This window comes from Leuresthes tenuis, unplaced genomic scaffold, assembly GCF_036924035.1.
Source record: "Leuresthes tenuis unplaced genomic scaffold, fLeuTen1.0.hap1 SCAF_21, whole genome shotgun sequence".
Taxonomy (NCBI): domain Eukaryota; kingdom Metazoa; phylum Chordata; class Actinopteri; order Atheriniformes; family Atherinopsidae; genus Leuresthes; species Leuresthes tenuis.
Window position 1 is genome coordinate 19153627 of NW_027325375.1, and position 22224 is coordinate 19175850.

General features: G+C 40.1%; 1 protein-coding gene across 1 annotated transcript in view; it reads right to left on the reverse strand.

Moving 5' to 3' along the window:
- grk6 (G protein-coupled receptor kinase 6) overlaps positions 1-22224 on the reverse strand; it is a 63301-nt gene that overhangs the window by 29928 nt on the left and 11149 nt on the right. Inside the window, exons 2-3 of the mRNA XM_072374532.1 lie at positions 18869-18964; positions 746-858 (exon numbers count right to left, since the gene is read on the reverse strand). Of these exons, the coding sequence (XP_072230633.1) occupies positions 746-858; positions 18869-18964 (209 nt within the window). The remainder of the gene's footprint in view (positions 1-745; positions 859-18868; positions 18965-22224) is intronic.

Consider the following 22224-nt stretch of genomic DNA (forward strand, 5'->3'; position numbering starts at 1 on the left):
TAAAAATAAAAAAAGTGCCATAAAAACAGTAAAGGCCAAAAAAGAAAAGAAACAAAAATCAGGAAGTTGTAAAAAAAACAAGAAATAGATTAACAGAAATAAAAGTCAAATAAAAAACTGAAATTAATAGAAAAAAAGGCAACAGCAAGACAAAAAACAACCAGCGATCACGAAAATAAAAATACTAAGAGAAGAAAAAGAAACTCACAAACCACCAAAACAATCAAAGAGAATCAAAAGCAAGAAGCAAAATAACTATAAAATTACCAAAAAAAGCAACAACAACAAGATAAACAGGAAAAAAGAAGAAAAAAAACATCAACATACTCGTGTAATCAATCACAGAACAAAACAACTACAGTATTATTATTCAGTTCGGGGGTCCGGGGCCCGCTGACTCATCTGATACTTTTCTCCCCTCCATAAAATCGTTTTGTTCTATTTTTCAACACCTGACTTCCTTCTTATCACCACAACAGAAGATGAGATGAAAATACCAGGAGAAAACACACATCTCTGACACACACACCCTTCACTTTAACAGGAACAAAGGAGCATTTCAGGGAAGAGAATCAAACCTCCACTGACATAATGTCAGTGAGTGAACCCTCACTAAGACTCACACTGGGGGCCAAAAAAACACCCTGACAAAGAAACACACTCTAGCGTACATGTGAGAGGTAGTTTTAGGTCACCACTCTGCAACACACACACTTCCAGTAACAAAGCAAACCCCGCTTCTTACCACAGCGTCCAGGAACTTGACGCAGCGTCTCAGCTCGGGTCGAGTCTCACAGAACTCCCTGAACAGAAACCGTCCGATGGGCTGCCGCTCGCACAGGCTGCTGTAATCCCGCTCTACACGAACACAGATGCAAAGAAAGAGGATGTTAAAACATTTCGAGCTGATTCTAACTTCAAGGAGCACGCTAATGTCAGAGGAAAAGTGTTACTTTTTCGTGGAAAAATACAAAATGTTCAGGAAAATTCTATAGAACGAAATTGCACAACAGATTCGGGGACTATAAATTCAACATTTGATGTACCAATACACTAAAAACTACTGCCAAAGAGGCAAAAAAAAGTAATATCTTTCTGGAAGAATCTCCAATCAGCATATTAACAGGTGACAGGTGAGGGTGTCAGGATTGGGTATAAAAGGAGCATTGACAGAAGATTTAGTCTTTCCAACAAGGAAATATTTCTCAGAGTAAGATTGTAAAGAACTTTGACTCTACAAGGCAGAATATTGTGAAAAGATTCAGGGAGTCTGGGAAAATCTCAGATTGTAAAGGCCAAGGACAGAACCAATGTGACCTTGGAGCCCTCAGGCAGCACTGCAGGAGAAACTATCGCACAACCATGACCAATACAGCCACATGGGCTCAGGAGGAGCTTGGAAAACCATTTTTTACTTAACACAGTCCACGGCTGCATCCAGAAATGTAACCTGAACCTGTATTACACAAGCAGGAAGCCATATATCAAGCACGGTCGACTTCTCTGAACACGAGCCCATCTCAGATGGACAGAAAGACAGTGGAAGCTTGTTCTGTGGTCAGATGAGTCCACATTTCAGCTGCTTTTGTGAAAAACTGACGTCTGCTTCTACAAAGATGAGAAAGAGCATCCAGGCTGTTATCAGAGAAATATTCAAAGCCAGCATCTGTGATGGTATGGGGGTGCATCGGTGTCCACAGCATGGATGACTTCATATGTGTGAAAGACCATTGAAGCCCAAGATGGATGTTGGAGTTTTGGAGAGACATATGCTACCATCAAAGTGACGTCTTTTTCCGGGAGGTCCGTAGTTATTTTCAGCAGGACGATGCCAGACCTCATTCTGCGCGACTTCCAACAGCGTGGTTGCATACTCACACACAGTGTGTGTGCTTGACTGGCCTGCCTGCAGTCCACATCTGTCTCCTATAGAAAATGTACGGAGCATCATGAAGAGGAGAATCAGTTTTTCCTCTGAAAAACTGCAACAATCAGTCTCCTCAGTTCCCAAACCATTAAAAAGTGTCATTAAAAGGAAGCTGAAGGAACACAGTGGGAAACATGACTCTAGAGCAACTTTTACTGAGTGTGTTGCTGCATCAGATTCTACATTTGTTTCTGTTTTCTAAACAAAGTGAAGTTCCTCAACCTTTATGGGGTTTGTATTTCTGATTATTTAAGCTCCCGCCCCCCATTATTCTGCTGATTCTTTACTTTCACATCTTTCTTGCCAATAACACTTTCTGTCCCTTTAATAAAATGGTTTCTGAGGGAAACTGCAGATGAATGTAAATATTATGACAGATTTATACAAAGAGTTGACGTTGTAGGACCACAGAGCTGATAACTTTACTGTTGTTGGTTTGGCGGATCTCAGTCTGCTAACAGTTAAATATCAGATCTCAAGACACTATTTAGACATTTGGTTTGTAGGGAGAAGTGTGAGCTCATCTGTTTCGGAGCCCAAACTGAGTCCAGGTCAAGACCTCTGATTACAGTTGGCCAAACCAAGGAACCAAGACAGACAAAACAATACCCTCTGTTGTTACCGCCCACACCACTACAACCCAATCCCCCACAGTGCACTGGGAACAATGATTTTCATTATGCCAGAAATGCAAAGATGTTAACGCTCTGATATCAGTACAGAAAAGATTCAAAGAACTGCAAGACATGAAGATAGGAGCGTGTTTAACAGACACTGTCAATTTCATCTCAGTATGTCATATGGTATTATCGCATAATAATGAGATGCCAAACCAAGAGTCTTATATTGTTTTGATCATCAGCTTGCTTTTAAACAATCTTTAATAACAATTCAGTTTATCTCAACATTTTACTTGAAGTATATTCCCTCTAGCCCTTCGGCCTGGATAACCCCAAGTTGCTCTAAGTTGCATCCATGCTAACTCAGTCAAAGGATTAGCTCCGGAACCTTAACATCACTTAACTTACTTAAGTTACATCACAACGAATGTATTATTGCAAAAATCTCAGAAGTTATTATCAGAAGTGCTCCAACTACAGTTCTGATGATAATACCAAGAGAGATCATAGCTGCTTCTCAAAGTGAAGGATGCTTTCTCAAGAGGATGGAACAATCCTAGTCAAGTCCTCCTTAGTCAAAAAGAGTCCTTCCTTGGTTTGGAAATACCACACTGGAACAGTTCTAACAAGTGGGCAAAGGTCATAGCAACAGCTCCAACCATCAGTTACAACCATAACAGGCTGTTAAATAGCTGGCAGATGTTAGCTAGCTACCTATCAGCCATTCTATGACAATCTATGCATCGCTGTCCTTTGATGGTACGCATCACAACGCCAGCAAACTTTACGGAGCAAACATAAAAATTTAAAGGCATATTGCGCCAACACTGATCCATCTTTAGTCTGCACCACCTTTCATGTGCGGAAAGGGTTGTCGGTGCTTCAAGAACACCGATGACACACACAGACGCCCTCTCTACCTTTAAGATTCGGCTTAAAACTTTCCTTATTGATAAAGCTTATAGTTCGGGTGGCTCAGGTGACCCTGAAATATCCCTTCAGTTGTGCTGCTGCAGACTCAGGCCGCCATGGGACCTCACATGACACACTTAGCATCTTCCCCCTTCATTTTGGTATCATTATTGCATTTCACCATCTTTATATTTGACAATCGACAAGTTTCAATGGCTTTGAAACAACAGTCATATGTAATCTAGACAAAAACCTAGAACATACTCGCAAGGGAAGGATTTAGATGCATATCTAGGGTTGTTTTGAGTTCAGCTGTGCTTCAAGAGAAAACACCACTCCAAGGAAAACAAGGATTTGCATTTGTGACTCAGAGGGATTCAAAGCAACTTGAGACGCTTTTAACTGGCAAACAAATGTCAATCGCAATTCTGGCGAGAGGAAGAAACTGATCTGGCAAACCTTTCGTGAAGCATGCAGCACGGTGTGACTCGAGTCAGAAAATCTTTACCTTTGATGACCAACAAATTTGGCAGGCTGAATCTTCCACTTCCACCTAAACCAACTGAACATGAACAGGCAGAACTGCTGATCAAAATTCACTGTCAAGTGGACATCTGCAAATCTCTGAAAGCAATCACTGACTAAGACGCCATCAAAAAAATCATAGGAACTTAACACCGAGATAACAGGAAAATTTGTTTCATAACTAAAACGAAAACACAAATCAAAACACATCATCCACAAAGGGACAATCGCAATCATTTCAAGAAAGAGAACACACAAAGACTTCTTTCTGTGTTCATTTTCTGCAGCTGCATTCATAGACACCAGCGCCAACAGAGTCCCTTAAATCACTGCTTTCTGTGTGTCACAGGATACGTTTTTAATGTCTATCCTCGAGCCACTTCGATTTACTTCCAGACTCAGCGGGTTATCTGGGGCAGACTGAGGCTACAGTCACATCAGCAGCCGCATTGTTCGACTCTGGATCTTTTTTTCTAATTCAATACAGAGCAAATTTGATGGTTCGTAATCATAACCGCCCACTGAAACAGCACATGTGTGCACTATTTACCCCTTTGAGTGTGTCATTTGTATCAAAAGTCACAACAGAGGGAATCAATTGTGAGACAACTCTGGAGATTCAGTTGAGCGACTGTGTTTATTATGTGGATGTTTTCTATTCAGAATACACGTTTAATGCCCCTTATATACACATTTACAGTCTTCTTTAAATCACCCAAATTTGTATTCCATTTGAACGTATTTCTGTGCCTCTCTGAAGCATTTTAAGCATAAACAGACTGATTAATTCATTATTGTTGACCACATAATCTGAAAAACTAATTGTTCCTGATTCTTAAAGGATCTTTTACGAATAAATTGTTGACATTTGTATTAAAAAAATGCAAATAGTTCATCAGACCCTTCATTAATATCATAACTATTAGAAAACTCTCTTATTCTCAGTTTGCACCAATATATATGATTTATTACAGTTTATGACAGACTTTTTACAATCGGTGTTGGACATTTACTGCATTGTTCTCTCTTTTTGTGCTATTTTACACAAGCACACATATTCACAGCTTGTTAAACTTTCTGTATTAGTTCATGAATAAGTCGATTATCTCAGATCTGCAGCTCAGTAACTGATAATGGTTTATAAATGGATTATGTTTTCCTGTGCTGCAGCTCTTTCTCTACAGGAAGTCAAAGTGCAAGGAAAGTGGGGGATTTTCAACAAACTGGCATCCCACAAAAATGTTTTTTGTTTTTTTTTATATCTGGTTTAGAGACACTGTTTACTTTTTTTTTTTCCTGTCAGCAAAAAAAAAAACTAAAGTTCAAACAGTTCAAACATGAGATAACTTTAATAAGTGCAAAATGCAGCATTGGTTTTGTTTTTATAAATGGCGCCGGATAAGAAATGGTTGTAGTTTAACAATGAGAGCAATCTGAGACCCCATTTCTGGGTCCATTTCCTCCTTGTCTGACAAGGTCTTCGTGCAGTCCATGGTCATTTCAGTAAACATGCCACCAAACAGGCTAACAAACCGTACCAAACACAAGAACTTGTTGGTAGAAAATGTTACGATTCTCTTGCATAGAACTGAGTAATATGTTCAGCAGTAAATCCATAAATGAAAGCTAATAAAACCTTTATAATTGGGGTTTATTCACCTTAGTCACATGGTATTTTTCATCCCCTTATCAACGCCTGGATATAATATATTCAACTGACAAGTTAAACCAATAGTTCAAATGATGGATTTTTAATAATCTTCTAATCTCCTTTGTGAGATACCTTTACTATTTTTCAGTTTGCCAGCAACTTTCATTCATAAAAATTTTTTCCCTGAGGAAAAAAATCAACCTGTAGCATAATTTTTGTCCAACCCTTCCCTTCTGTGGTGGTGAATGAACATAACCTGGGTTGATCGTTCCTTTGATTTATTCACTTACGAGTCTTATTGGTCAGCTAAGTCACTTCCTGTCAATGACCCAGTGACTGGTGGCTACTGATGCCAATTTTTTGATATTTTCTGCTCTAGTTATCTCGTGCTGCTACACCCTCTTTGTTCCCCTCTCGTCTGCACAAATTATCTCTTTTCTCTCCGAAGTTTTTCTTCCGTCCTGCCGCAAAGTGAATGGAGCAGGTCAATCTGAAGAACAATGACGAAGTCTGTAGAGAGCAAAGGACGTGAAACAAAAAGCCTGAAGAGCTGAATATCTGAAAGGGCAACAAGAACGTGACTCCAATTAACATTTCTAATTAACAGACTACAACGCCCATTGAAATTCCAAAAATAATTGTTTTCCTCTCAAAAAGACAAAAAAATGAGTGTCATGACAGTTCATAAAGTTACTTGGTCGGTCCCAGACCAGCTCCTTATGCACAAAACATGACAGTCCCCATTCTGGGAATCTGGTTGTGGATCAGTGGACTTTTTCAATAGATCACTGGAGGTGTAACGTACATGAAAAGAATCTCCAGTACTGTACTGGACATGCTGTACATTAACAAAGAGGTCTCTGTCAGGCCACAGTTTGACTCTGAAGGCCTCTACAGTGAGAGTAACGCCAGGTGTTTGAAATCACATCAAAGCCCAGGCATCTCTGTCCAGTCAGAGAGAATCAAGCAGATATAAAGTAGTGGACTCCGTTCTGTAAGCAGTTTGTGATGCTGTCATATAACCATTCTATGTCATATAACGCTACTTCTTACCTGGAGATGAGCTTCAAATTTGAGGTTTATTGTGGAAACTAATTTCATTTACAAAGATGAAATGGAATATCTTTAGCAATGCAGGAAAGAGCGAACAGTTGATAAGTATTTTAATTTACAAAGGTCTCACATAAGGGACCCTCAAGTCCCTACCCTTATCTCGGCCCTCCTTCTTCACCACTACAGTATGGTATACAATACCCAACCTACAATTCATCCCACTGACCCTTTTCGCAACACTAATGACTGATACTTTAACTCTTTCACCTGAAGACAAGATGCCGTCCTTATCTAAGAGACCCGTGGCATGAGATGAAGAGGTGAGGCTTCACAGTCTGGTCGCATCACAGTTGGCTACAAACTGCTAAAGTGAGCGCAGGAGGCTTTTCTGTGATTGTGCCACAAGGACAAGATCTTTCACAAAAGACTAAAATATGATGTCTGGATCGTCATGCCGGCTGTCTTCTCCACAGCAGCTATGCAATGAAAATCCATCCATGAAAATCATGAGGATGAGCAATTTTCAAGCATGTGTACTCAAGTCCTAATTAGCCACGCAATTGGTTTACATTATGAGAAATGGTCTTATGGAGCTGCTATTGGGGATATTTATACCTTTGCCTAACCTTACATCTGGTAAAAGTTGTAAGTTGAGTCTGTGTGTATCTGAAAGAAGTTTCACAGCCATTGGTTATCACTGGAGCCAAATTCCACCTATTCTAGTAGTTTGTAAAGTATCCAATAAGTACCAACTAATCATTCAAACTACTGAATCCATGTGTTAGCATGCTGCTAACCAGGCCAAGATGCTAGTATGGCAATAAACTCTTCACCAACTCGTCACCAATTTTCAGCCCTTTCCATCTTGTGTTTCACTTCGGCAGCTTTGAAATAGACTGAAACAGGCTAATCCACCAGAATCACTGAGTTATTGCTATGAGGATGCAATTCATGACTCCATTTTTAGTAGTGGTAGAAAGTAAAATCAAGGTTTTTCAAATCTCATCGTTGCCTTGTGATAAAGAGTTTTTCACGGTGTCTTCTGTCCACAGTGTCCAGGGTTTTACAGTTTGGCCAACTGTAAGTATTTTTTATGTTGCAATTTCAGGCAATTATATGTTCATATGATTAAATGACAACTGGACCAGTAGTTAAATGAAGGCTAGGCAAATTTTTAGCTTAATAGGCTCAAAGATGTTTCCCTTGCCAATCTTAGAAACCAAACTAGAACCTCTGATGTTTACTCAAAACTGGAGACAAACTCTATATTAAGGGCAAGAAGAAAACCACTGAATGCAAAAATCATAAGACTGCTGCATTAAATCTCAACAAATTTGTGATCTCAAGCTTTTACAAACACATATTTGTTCAAATTAATGATAAATGTTGGCGTCAAAGCCTTGGGATATGTCACTAACTTTTTACAGGGTTTGGAATGCTTAATGGTGCATTTCAGTTGATAACAACACTTGTTGTTTGTCACATACAAAATATAGCCAATTAAAGTGCACAATGCAACATTTTCTTCATGCTCCAGCCCTGCGGTAGCTGTTTTTCTCATAATTTAGTAATCACAGACATCAAGGCAACATACAGACAAACTTAGGAGCCTTGTGATGGAGGCAAAGGAAGATTTCAATTCACCAACAAGATTCAGGGGGTGTGATCGGTGCAAATAGTCACGTTTTCATAGTCAGTTAAACATCAGCGTTCAGAGGCCTTCGCAGTACGTTTACATGATATAAGAAAAGAATTTGAGTTACTATTAGCCTGACTAAAACAGGACTTTTAAAATACATGTAAACATGTTTGTTGGACTGAAAGCTTACCAAAGTGAATTTGTCAAAGTGGGACTAACGCATCCAGATAATACAGTTAGGATTCAAATTTGTTCTGCTTGTATACGTAAAATGTGTCTCAAGCCAACCTAAATATTCTGCATAAGCTCCACAGTTCCCATCTGAAGCACTTAAACTGTTTTTTTTTTAAGAAGTTACTGACGTCGAAAGTTCACCACCGTCTGAATGTGCACTTACTCAGCAGCTCAAAAGGAAGACAGAACTTTGAGAAATTTCCTCTATTGAGAGAGGAGTTCTTGAAGCAACTCATTCACTGAGCCTGAGCAACAAAGTGCGAGTCCCACTGCTCCATCTAAGGAGCTAAATCTGTCACCGTTAATTTGACAAACATCTTGTGACAAATTTCTCTCTAATGCTTTGTCATGAGGATCAAAAAGGAGGAGGAGTCAGCACCTCGCAGTGATCGTGATGCTCTCATTTGGCCTCTGTGCAGAAGACAATCACATGTGCTGTGTGTTTCCTGCACGTGTCTGAGGCTCAGTGAGCAGGATGTGCACAGAAAACACAGCAGAAGTGCTGTGCTGTCACACTGCACAGGCATCAACTTCACCCTTCGACCAAGAAACCGCACAGTAATGAAGTTTTTATTTAATTTCTCATATCTTCATTAAGTTGCGGCCACAAAGCTCAGGCTTAGGGAAAATCTTTTTATTGTTACGTATCTCAAGCTGACCTGACTAAACCACTTTATCGCTTCATTCGATCTGCATGTGATAAATGTTTCCAACCAGTTTAATTGTTAGATCCTGCCTCCATGTTGGAACTCAGGTGACTGTGTCCTCACAAAGGAAGAAAACCTGCAACTTCACAGGAACAGGACGCCGTTGTGTGAAATGTTGTGTGTTAATTGAAGCCTGTTACACATTAATATGTAATGTAATACTTGTTAGGAGATGAAAGGAAGAAAGGAGAACAACCTGTTTCTAACCAACAAGGAAGTCGACAGTTTCCTGAGTGTCTTTAAGCAGGCCTACCTCCCACTCATCTCCTCTTTCTTGTTACATTCAGGAGAACTGTCAGCAGTCAAACTTTTCACGTGTGAAAAGTTTTTTCACACAAGATTTTCACATGTGAATTATTACTTCTTCCCTCTATAATTTGCACATTTGCATTTTGGACATCCGTCATTCTAAAGAACGTCTCTCTGAGAACTCATTTAAATATGAGCATACAGTATTTGCATGTCAGCTTTCAGGAGGGAAGGAAGCTCTGCGTCAAAGTCTCTAAGTGTCGTCACACTCATAGAATGAACAAATTGATCCAACAAAGTAAACTTCTGTTCCCCAGGCTTCTTGTCCTGATAAGACTATTTGTGAAAATGGGGACATAACTTTGTTTCGGTGCTCATTAGGTTACAAGAAGTTTACATCCTTGTCCCAAAATGGACTCTAGTGACAGGCGGTGTGTCTCTACGGCGACTGAAAATTTATCTTAAAGGAGCTGCTCAGAGTTGCAAACATCTGGCCTGTAGGAGAACCTAAATTTTATCGGTTTACCCAGGTGTTTTTGCTGAAGAAACACCGGAGAAGTGTGTTAACCTTAAAACGAGCATAGCGCTATGCACTGGAGCACCATTTTGCTTTACGGTACAACGTCGCACGATAACAACACACTTATGCGACATGTAAAAATTTAGCTTAGCCTTAGCTACAATCGACACACACCACGGCGGATGGGACGTACTGCAGAAAAGACCAACATCAGACTGGAATTTACTCGCCAGAGAGTTCAAATTAAAACCTGAATGCAAGACTGAGGTCAACCTATCATGTCTTTTTGAATAAAAAACGATTAGCTTGCTTGTTCTGCGCTGTATCCCATTTCGACAGCATTTTAGCTGCTTTTTAAAAAGCTAGAGGTCACTCTGGTTAACTTGATGCCCAAGTTGACCAGGATATCTACCTATGTACATATAAATAATTAATAAATCGTCCAGCAGCTCGTCCCTGTAACTCTGCCCGTTTGCTGCTGAGAAAGGAATCTTTTCAGCTTTTCCTGTAAAGAAGCTGCCCCCCAAAAAAGGAAACAAAGCAGTAAATTAGCAGCCAGAGGTAAAAACAAAGAGCTGCAGGATGAACTGATTCTTCCAGCATTTTTTTGTTATTTCACATAAGTTCCATCTGATATGTTGTTATCATCAAAATGTAAATTGTGGCCAAAATATGAGGGCAATAAATCTATTTTAACACACAGAGGAAAACAGTGGGAAGGAAATAACTGACAAAAATAAACACTGAGCAACAAGCGAGTTTCTGTGCGCAGTTCACAAGGTTATCACCAGAGCTGTTAAAATAAATGTGAACTTGAAAAATAAATGAACCTAAAGATGCTAATAACTTTTTTTAAAAAAAGCCCCGGGAGCCGAGAACAACTGCCTTCTCAGAGCAAACTCAATCAGCTCTTTGTCTTCGCACCAAAAACCTCCAGAAAACTGAGGACCACATCCCATAAGTGACAACTGCTCTTGATGCCTGTGACTTATTTTCTAAAAAAAAAATAATTAAATTCAAGTCAGTCTCAGGGACCTTTACCCTAACCCAATGCAATCCTCAACACCTCACCTCAGATCACACCAGAGGGCTGTTCAACACAGCCAGGTGCTCTTTGTTTGAACAAAACCTAAATCTCCACAGAAATAACAGCCATGTGGTCTTTCTTTGAAAAGTCGCACTCTCTTCTCCGGGTTCTGAGCACGTTCACGTGAAACAGCCATTTTCCACACAAATTACTGTTAATAACCCAAAAGACTAGCAGGAGAGATCATGTTTCTCAAATTTTAGCTTCTCTTCATTGGCTTCCTGTCAAATTCAGAATAGAATTTAAAATTCTTCTCCGCACATCTCAAGCTCTTAATGACTAAGCTCCATCATATCTAAAAGAGCTCATTGTAAGATATTTTCCCAACAGAGCACTTTGCTCTCAGACTGCAGTTTTACTTGTGGTTCCCAGAGTTTCTAAACGTAGAATGGGAGGCAGAGCCTTCAGTTATCAGGCCCCTCTTTGTGGAACCAGCTGCCAGTTTGGGTTCAGGAAGCAGACACCCTCTCTAATTTTAAGATTAGGCTTAAAACTTTCCTTAAAAGGTATCTCTGGCCTGGTGTTACGGTGCTTGTTGTCCCCTATTTCCTGTACTCTCAACCCCAAGCCGGTTGAGGCAGATGGCCACCCCTACTGGTTTAGTTCTGCTGGAGGTTTCTTTCGATTAAAAGGGAGTATTTATCTTTCCACGTCACCTCGTGCACGCTCAGGACATGAGATTGCTTTAAAGAGAAGTTTACACGCAGTCGGTTGGTTTCCTTAGATCGGCTACTTGCTGTTTCAGTCTGATTTTGGCATCTCTGACATCATCAAGACAAGAATCAGTCTGTTGGTTTTTTCAGTCGATTTCATCTGAAACTCTGAAGATAAATTGCTCTGGGCCAGGTTATGAGTTCAGACTCAGTTATCGTGGTGATATCGCAGATTAAGAGAGCCGCCTTCATCACAGTATGACTTTGAGCTTAAGGCAGCTCCCTAAGCCACTTATATAGCTTTATAATATCGCCTTCACCAGTTTCCCACTAACAAACACTGTAAAGCTTCAATTATTTACTGTTTCTGAACATTTTTTATTCTTTCTCCAGTCTCAGGCAATCTTATTGACTTCCTGTCCACAGTTATTTAGTTTCTATTGCTGATTAAACTACTGTTTCCGCAAAATATCATGTTTATGTTGTGGCGGCTGAAATACTAAACGCCACCGGAACACATTTAAAATGTTATCTTCTTTCAAGCTATCTTGTTCCTAGTCTGTTTCATTTTTTGTGTGTTTGCATTTATTGGCCTCAGTCTTCTGGACTGAATTACACTTCAGAGTGAAGAGTTTTCATAAAAAACATACGAATAAAGTTATCCAAAAAGACCAATAAAGCAAAGTAACCCGGTTTTATGTGTACAAGTTCAGTAATTTAATCTTTTTACAAACCATACAATAGTCAAGATTATTCTATATGTTTTAACTGATTATGTGTTGCTGTTTTGGCATATTTATTCTAATTCTAAGCTATTTAAATAAATAAAAGTTCTAAGTACGATCATTCTAAGACCATAACTCATTGTTTGAGAGAATGTTTTTGCCTTTTGTCTGTCAGCAGCATGCTTTCTCCTGTACTTAAAGCTTTTTAGTTGTTGGATTTCTCCCGTCTTACATCCTGCCTCTAGGTGCTGACCCTAAATAACCCCTTGAGCATAAAAAACACAGAATTATGGCAACACAGAAATACCACTGTCCCCTCATGATTTCCACATACTGTTTCATCAGCTCATTGCATCCTCTTCCTCCAATAATTTAACAGACCTGCCTGGAGCCTCCGTGCCACTGGCCAAGCTTTTTATTTAGTAGATTTCCTTTGAATTCAATCACAATTTGCACCTGATTTTGAATTTTTTAAAAACTGAGCATTTGTAGTCTTGTCAACTTATTCTGTGAAATTGCTGAACGAGGAGTCGTAAATAAATAATTTAGATTGTGTGAACTTGATTTAAAAATGCAGAAATCCACTTGTTTTTCTTCCTTTTTAGAGTCGGCTAAACCTTTTTGACTATATTAAACCATCTTGTGGATTCGTAGTATAATGCTCTGAGAGGGGGAAGTCCTGCGTTCTTCAGTGGCACATGATCTTAGGTAACGTGGCTTCCTATAGGTCAGTTCCCTACGACTAAGGAACCATCTGCGGCAGCGTCATGATTCAGATACAGCAACTTGTCTTCTGTCTGAGATCGTAAACTCGGCCTGCAAACGGTCGCCTGTAAAAACGAAAGTAACTTTACGGCTGGTTGAAAGAGCAGAAACGCCAGCCTGCTTCCTCCTTCTGTGTGGCCACAGTTTCCTTTGGGTTACGACTTGAGCAAGAAGAGTTCTTGCATTCGGCATTGCCACGCAACCCTTTTCTGAGCGGGATCAGTGATTTGCTCGGCTTGATAAGTAGAGAAGCTCGGCAGAAGAAATGTAAAAACCACATTCTATCCATTCTTTCCAATGAAGTTCCCACGTCTTTGTATTTATGTTCTTTGTCTGTGGCTGAAAAAATACCAACATGCACTCTGAATCAGTTTTATGATTTCACAAAGTATAACCAAACTGTTGGCGTGGAAAGATTAGTATCAACCTCTCAGTTCCTTTTTACTGTCGGAGGGTTATCAACTGGTGGTTTTAAAGCAGCTGTTGTACAAAAAGCCGCAGGAGAGTATGAAAAATGCTGATTAGACACTAAAATGCAGTGCCTCTTAACATTTATTTTGAGGTACGAATCTCTCTGTATATTTCACGTTTTGTCTCATCGACTTCATATGTTAATATGCTGCCATCACAGAAGATCTCTGATACATCACCATACCACCACAGAGCCTGGCTTTTGGACTGGTTGCTGACAACGGTCTGGATGCTCCTTTTGCTCTCTGGTTCAGAGCTCACGGCGTCCATTTCTTCTAGTACTGTACTGATTGGACTGATAGACATTTCCACCATTTGATGGTCCATCCCAGATGCCTCCGAGCCCAGAGAAGTGGATGCAGCCTCTGGATGAGGTGAACATAAGGCGTCTTTTCTGCACGGTAAAGTTTAAAGTGGCATTTGTGAATGGAACTCTGTATTGTTGACAAAGGTTTCCCACAGTAATCCCTTGTCCATGTGGTTCTATCAGCTATTGATGAATGACGGCTCTTGATGCACCCATGTCCAGCTTAGGCTTGCTCCCCTGTCCTTCACACACTGAAATTCCTCAAGATTGCTCAAAGGCTTTCATGAAAATCTGCACTACAGAGGGAGAAATATGCAAATCCCTTCCAAGGAACATTATTTTTAAACACTTCAAGGATTTTTTTCACACGTTTGTGGACAAACTGGATATCCTCTGCCCATCTCTGCTCCCCAAAGACTCATCTGTTCGAAATAACATCATTATTCATTCTTCATTGTACTGCATTATTTGCCCAAAATATCAACCATCCCAACTCATTTTTCGACACTGTTGCAGGCCTGAAATGTAGAAACGGATGTATGTTAACAAATTAAATAAAGCATGAAATGTCTTGGGTTCATACTTTCTTCAATTAAACGAGTCAAACATTTCCATACTGTCCTGATTTGGGGTTTTAAATAGCTTATCCATCATGGGAAAGTAATTTAATCATCAGCACAGAGGGTGAAACAAGAAGGGCGCTCCTTCTTTTATGAAACAACATGAGGTCTGCCGCTGTTTGGGATAAATACAGTACATATTTCTGCTCAGTGATTTGGCCACTGTACCTGCATCTGCAATGCAAAAGACAAAACTGCCTTCTCCAGCTGGTAGAACAACCCTCAGGTGAGGGAAACTGAGCTTTAAATGAGCAGCAATGCAGACGCACAGCTATCCTGAGCTGTAATTCACTCTCAGCTCGGAGTTCCTGTCAGGGTTTCCCCTCCACAGGAGAAGAGTCAGCTGCTGCTACTTAAAGAGGTCATTTTAAAATTAAATTCACGTGTTCTCCTTCAATATTGTACAGTTTGGATTATTTTGTTTTTTGTCTTTTGAATGCAGATGTTGTTTGCGTTTGTGATGTTACCTTGAAGTGTCGAGCTCGGGGCCTTTTTCTGTTTCAGCTCTTATTCCTGAGTTAGATTCTGGTTTATGTTGTTGGAGCTTGTATCCCTCAGCTTAGGGTTATGTCTTTATATCCCAGTTTGTTTTCATCTCAATGCCTCTTTTGAGTTTGTATTTTTCGTGTTTTTGTTTCCAGTATTTCAGTTCTTATTGTCCCTTTACCTGGATTCCCTCAGGTACCTTAGTTAACGTTTTATTTCAGAGAAGCCTTGTTCTCCTTTGGAGTTCAGTCGGGATTTTAATGAACGAGAATCATTAACGTTAATGTAAAGATGAACATTATGTGCGCTTAGCTTTGAACAGGCTGTAACTTCACAAATAAAGGTCTTATTCCCCCTCAGACTGGAGATCTCACCTCGAAAATGAAACCTGCTCATTATTGCCTGTACCGCATATACAATGATCACATGATTAATCGGTAAAAAACAGAATTGACAATAAACCACCTTCATGATATGAATTAATTTCTCATAAATCTTGGCTCTGATATCAATTCCAAATCTTTAAAGGTCAACAAGAACAAAGTTCAGAGGAATCCGTCTCTGTTTTAGGTTTTATAAGCATTCGCTTCTGCTGAATTATCAGAACGAAAGTCAAACTTCTTTCACTCTCTCCATGCAGTGACGTCTTTGTTTTGCTTGTTTTTATTCAAAGGGAACTGGTTGGTCACTTGTTATCTCCACACCCTCTCAGCTGCGGGTTGGGCTTTGTTGTCGAACAGCGACGTGCCTCAATAGGTGGTTCTGACATCAGGTACACAGGGGGCTGCATTCTGCACCTGTGCATGCCGGTTGACAAAAGCAGAACTTTCTCTCAGAGGAATACAGCCTCGTTAATCTTACACTAAGCCCAAGATGCTCAGTCAAGGCCTCCCTGGCAGCTTTAAAATCGAGGCTCAAATCTAGAGGTGACTCACCGACTTTGGAACGACCTGCCGAGGAACTAAGGCTCACAGAGTCAGTGACTTCTCATGAATCACTTCTTAAAACCCATTTTTATTGACTGGCATTCATGTGACCTTTTCCTTTATTTATCCACTAATCCGTTTGGACTGTTATGAACATCTTTAACTTGTTGTTTGTTTGTCTTATTTTGCACTTGTAACTGCTTGGCACACAGTTTCCTCTCCCTGTTCTGTCAAAACACTTTATGAACCCTATTTATTAAAAGGGATATATAAATTAAGTTATTATCATTAATAATACACCTGTGGTTGTTCTGTTTCAAGTCTAAATATCTTTGTGATACCGATGATGCGTATTTGGAAACATTTTCAATCTTTTCCAGCATAGCTCTCCATGGTGACACCGGAAAGAAGCAAAGCAGCTTACTGACACTAAAAATTCAGAGTTGAACCTGAAGTGAACTCGAAAAGACACTCATCCTGCTTCACAGGCCTCAGACAGGACAGCTTGTCCTACGTAAAAGAAAAACCGACGTCCTCCAGTCCAAAATGTGACGAATCTTTCACCATTTCCAAATTCATTTCAGCCGTTAATCGAAAACATTCGGTGTTTCATCAAATATATCTATTCGGACGTATCCACCTGGAAAAGTTTCCCTCCGAGACATTTACATCCAACAGTTACGTCACGCAATGTGTCACAGGAACCAGTGCAAAAACCCCTGAAGTTGCAACGTTACTTTCTTTAATCTATGGTGCATGTGGTTAAAGTTACAATTCTTGAAGGAGAAAACGTCATAATTAATATGTGACTTTTTTGCTCAGAGTTGCTTTCTTAAAGGTTCATGTCCATGATAATTTATGAAAGCGCAGCACTGTGTACTGCAATGTGCAGTTTGTTCCCTTTGAGAAGCTTAAACTTTGTTAAGATCATCACTGGAGCTGTTTTCAGACACGAGTTAATGAGACCGTTGTGCTAAAATGTGCACTTCGGAGCACATATCACTGGAAAATACTTCAGATTTGCAGGATTACTACTTAACTTTGGGGATACATTCAGCGTTCTTTTGAAAAGCTTCAGATTTGTTTTCAGTAAACCAAAATGCTCTGTGCTTTTCTAAGGCCTCAGATAACAGTTACCCTGAAACCAATTATAGGATTATAGGATTATAGGAGTAATTCAAATTCAAAACGGTTTCCCACCTTCCTAAAGTGGAAGATAACAATAAATTTGTACGGAGCATATTTCCTTTGAAAAATATATTTAATTCAGGTAGAAAATTTTAAACAAATCACATTTTGAAATGTCTTATTTCTTGAGCTACTGTCATGCAATTATATGTGATTTAGAGACTCTAAAGGCTTGAAAACCCTATTTCACATCTACTCAATTCAATTCAGTTTCATTCATAAAGCACCAAATCAACATAAATGTCATCTCGTGGCACTTCAAAGATAAAGTCCAGTTCGGTTATCCGGTTCCAATTATTATCAACAATACTTATACTTGAGTGTCTCTATTATATCATCAAATGAGTGAAATATAAAGAGACAAACACAGAATAGTTTGAAGCAACAGCGATCGCTCTGTTCACACACGTTCTCACATGCAGAACCTCCAGAACAGCTTAACTCAAGCTTTAAACTGTCAGGTTCAGTCAGTGAGATTGAACTGAGCAACACTTGGACACTTTGGAGAGATTCAAAACCGGAAATCGATTTAATCTCTAAGAATTATCTGCCACAGGTCAACGAAATCTGTTTTTTAAGGAAAAACAAAAAGAAAAAACAAGCACAAAATATACCATTTTGTATGTCATTTAGAGTTTTTTACACTCTTAATGTCAGGAGGTCTTTTCAGGATTCTGACTCAAGAAACATTATTGATGTTAAATCATTTCATACCAAATTCAGCCAAAAAAAAGACTGATCCAGCCCTCATTTCTTCACATTTTCCTTCCAAGCAGCCAGACTTCACTGTAATCTTTAAAGTGGTCTTGAGCAATAGTTCTCCAGGCTTTCTGAATGTCTTTCAAAGTTTTTCTTTGGACATTTTCTTCTTTTTCACTCATTTTCAGTCCAGTCCTTATACCTGAACGAGGAATGTGCTTTTTTTTCTTTTTGTTAAGCCACTTAACTCTGACCTGAAAATCATTCAAGCAGAAAAAAGGCTCCTAACTCAAGGGATGAACCAGTGTTGTGTCTACATATAACAGACAACTTAGCAAAGAACCACTTTTAAATTGTATCTGTAGGCACTTTGTTACTAGAAGCCTGTCACAAGAACATTTGTACCCATTTATTTTTGCTGCATCTATGAAAACTCCCAAAAATAACAGTTTGACAGCTGAAAACTTGGCATATCTCAGCATGGTGTGCAGTGTGTCCTTAAAACATTTCATGAAACTGGACAAGTGGAGGACAAAAGAAGAAGAGTCAGGCCTAAAAAAATATCTACAGCAGATGAACAGTATCTGAAAGGGATGTCTTATCTACTGTATTTTCTATTTATGTTTGACCGTGTTTTAATAAATCACTGCAACTGTTTCTTGTTTTCCTGGCAATTATATAAAGAAACAAGTGCTGGCTCAAGAACTTTGAGCAACTATTTTCTTTTGTTTCTCCAACTTCAAAATCCAGAAATATGACAAAGTATCACACACTAATGAAGTCTTGTTAAACAAAACACCTGAAACACTGAAGGGATGTTAAGATCATCAGTCTCAAAGGCCTTTGACACAACCAGCACATAAAGATCCTCCTGAGATAAAAGCCTGTGAGGAGGATGTCTTACCTGTGGTCTGTCGCAGCTCCTCACACAGGCTGACGTGTGGGAACCGCAGCATCTGCTTCCATTTCTTGCTTTTTCCTTTTCTGTTCCCGCCGCCTCCTGCAAAAGAAGGAAAATGTCGGTTTAAACCAGGCAGGATGACACGCCGCCACTCCACGACCCAGCGGGTGTGATGACGGTCTGTTGGAGAACAACACACATGAAGTGGCCTCCTGATAGTTTAAATCAAATCAGCATCAGGCGAACAGGTAAGAGGGGACAAAGCTGCTCGCCCGCTGAGTTTCATCAAACGCGCACTCAATGAAGAGAAGGAAAAACGCTGATGTATCTTAAGCTTTAATCAAGAGCCAAGAGCGTCAAGGAGATGGAGGAATATCCACGAAAGCTTTGCACCAGAAACAAAGCTGGTTAACTACACAGTTATCCCTCTAATTTACCGCCTGGTAGGAGTGAAAAAAGCATCAGTCTGGACTGATCAGGCTTAATTTTTGAGCCGAGGTTACTGCACCGAGTCTTCCTTCACATCTTCTCTTCCTCACAGATTTTCCATTTGTACAGGATTATTAGTAACGCCAAGAGAAGACGTGATGAGAACAGTTCATCAATTTCAAAACCACATTATTCTTAATTATCTAAAAGAAAGTTAGTGACTACTTAAAGAAATGACAGAAAGCTTGTCTAAGAGTGTTCAGGCTGTGTTGAAGAATAAAGTTAGTTAGCCAAAGAACCAAGGAGGAGTCCTGCAACACCTGCTGCACCAAACCTTTCTGGGGTTTTTTTTCTGTTCTTTGGTTTATTTGTCAGTTTTGTTTGGTTTTTAACAGACACACAGTGAATTCTGCAGCAACATCATCATCCATGTTCTCACCGGCATCGTCCCAGAGCGCTGCAGTTGTGAGCTATTAGCTGTGAAACACAATCAGACAGCAGCGTTTTCGAGTCCTGGTCCAAAATTTGATAACAAAGACACAAAAGTATAAATGTTTCACAGCTTTTTCTACTAGTATGCCCAGTATGCCGCTCCAAAAACTACTCCACACACAGAAATATAAATGATGTGCGTGTCTCCACTGGCCTTAAAATGTATATTCTTTCATTTAGTGCAGAAAGAAAACATCTTGGGGATTTCAGAAAGGTCTAAAGTGTTGATCCAGCTCCTCGAATAGATTTAACAATGAGCCAGAAAAGTCAAAATCCTTCTCATGTCCCATGAAAGTTGAATCTTTGCTTTCCGTTCAAACGTGTACAGCAAACAGAAAATATCCAGAATGTGAAACAAAAGTAAGAATAGGAGAAAATAAACTTCACTGAAGACATTAATTAGTCTCCTAAAGTAGAATGGGAGGCAGAGCCTTCAGTTATCAGGCCCCTCTCTGTGGAACCAGCTGCCAGTTTGGGTTCAGGAAGCGGACACCCTCTCTAACTTTAAGATTAGCCTCAAAACTGTCCTTTTTGATAAAGCTTATAGTTAGGGGTGGCTCTGTTGACCCTGAAACATCCCATAATTATGCTGCTATAGGCAGAGGGCAGTTTCATCCTCTTAAAAGTGAGTTTTTTCTTCCCACTGTCGCCTCGTGCACACTGGCTCTGGATGAAGTGGACTAATTTGTATTTCAATTCATTTGATTGCTTTTAATTGGACTGTACCTTTGAAGTGCCTTGAGATGACATTTTTTATATAAATAAAACTGAACAGGATTTTGATTGAGAATCTTATCCATGCAGTTAAACTACTTTCTACAGAGGAAATGCTCTCTATTTCTATCTGTATACACCTATAGCCCTCCTCACAAAACCCAGCTCAAACCACTGGTTATGACTAAAAAGAGGACAGACGCAAGGTTATGCATGTGACCCACTTTGTGTGACACATAACTGCAGCGAGAACCAACCCGCTGGCCCGCTTTAAACTGGCACAAAACTGGTTCATCCAAGTCTACACTTTTAAGGGGAACCAGGTGAACGTCGAAGCCGCTGCAAGACAAGTTAGGAGAAAACAAGTTTTAAACAGAAAGGTGAGGTATTTCAGTGGCATCCTCCAGGCAAAGTGTACCCTTTGTAAGACCATGAGAACTCAAAGAGCCAGAGAACAAAGCCACATGAGAAACCAGAGGAAGTTCCTGTCCTTTCTGCGTTCGAGCTTCAGACACTGCAACGGTGGCAAAGTTTCAGGTGCACGTTTTCATTCACCACAAAGCAAGAAGCGGGACAAGAGACATGAGACTCCAGACACTTTCAAGTCTCTGCAGGCTGATTTTCTTCCTATGAATTTAGTTTTAAATGTTAAGGTCATTAGTCTGGTTTTAAAGCTCCTTCGTCTTCTTCTTCTTCTTCAACAGCTCTGTAAAAAGAGACTCAAAGTGAACCATTTGTACCAACGTGTATTTGGATACCTGCAGCTTTCACTGACAGGATTCAGCTCCGGGTGTTTTGTTCAGGTTACAGGTGAAACACACTCAGCGTATCTGATGATAAAGCTGAAACTTACAGCAGACAAACTGCTCGTCGTGTTTTGCAGGGCTGCACGTTAAATCAGCTCACTTTTTACATCACAATGTGCTCATGAGCGATGATCACATGGCAGGAAGTGAAGTCGAGACTAAGTGAACCCAACCACGTCCTGCTGCACCATTCTGCTTATTGATTAACAAAAAAAAACGTTCTTTTTTTTATTCATTTTGTCAGATTAACAGTCTCAAAGTTATGTGTGGCATGCCAGATGTGGGCCTGATCTGGCAATGGTGGCACTCAGGTCAAAACAGTGTGCACGCAGCTGGCCCGCAGCTGGCGAACTGGATCTGGGCCAGTAAAGGACCATCATGCTTTGCGGTATCTGGGCCAGATGTAAGTGCATCATGTGGGCCAGAACTGTGCCAGAATAATTTTGCTATGTGGGATAATGTTTGGGACAAAGTCATGGCAGGTACATTAGGGGCGGCTGTAGCTCAGCCCGCCCACCAATCAGAAGGCCGGTGGTTTGACTCCGGCTTCCCTGGGCCACATGTCAAAGCATCCTTGGGCAAGACACTGAACGTTACCTACAGATGCATCCATCCATGAGTAGGAAGCACGTTATGCATAGACTAAGACATGCTGTATGAGTGTGGGTGAATGGGTGAATGTGAGAAAGTAGTCTTGCCCAGAATTTTCAGCAGCAAATTAAATGGTATATTTGGGTAAATTTGTTAAAAATTAAGAAGAAACGTCCTCTTTCTCGCTGCCTTTCAGCTATGAAACTTCAAGAGGACCAATTGCCTTTTGCAATAAATGGCTACCAAACTAAGTCACAGACGGAGCTGTGAGGCTGAAGTCTTCACTGTAAACAACAAGTTCTTGTGATGCTTTCAGCATCCCCGACA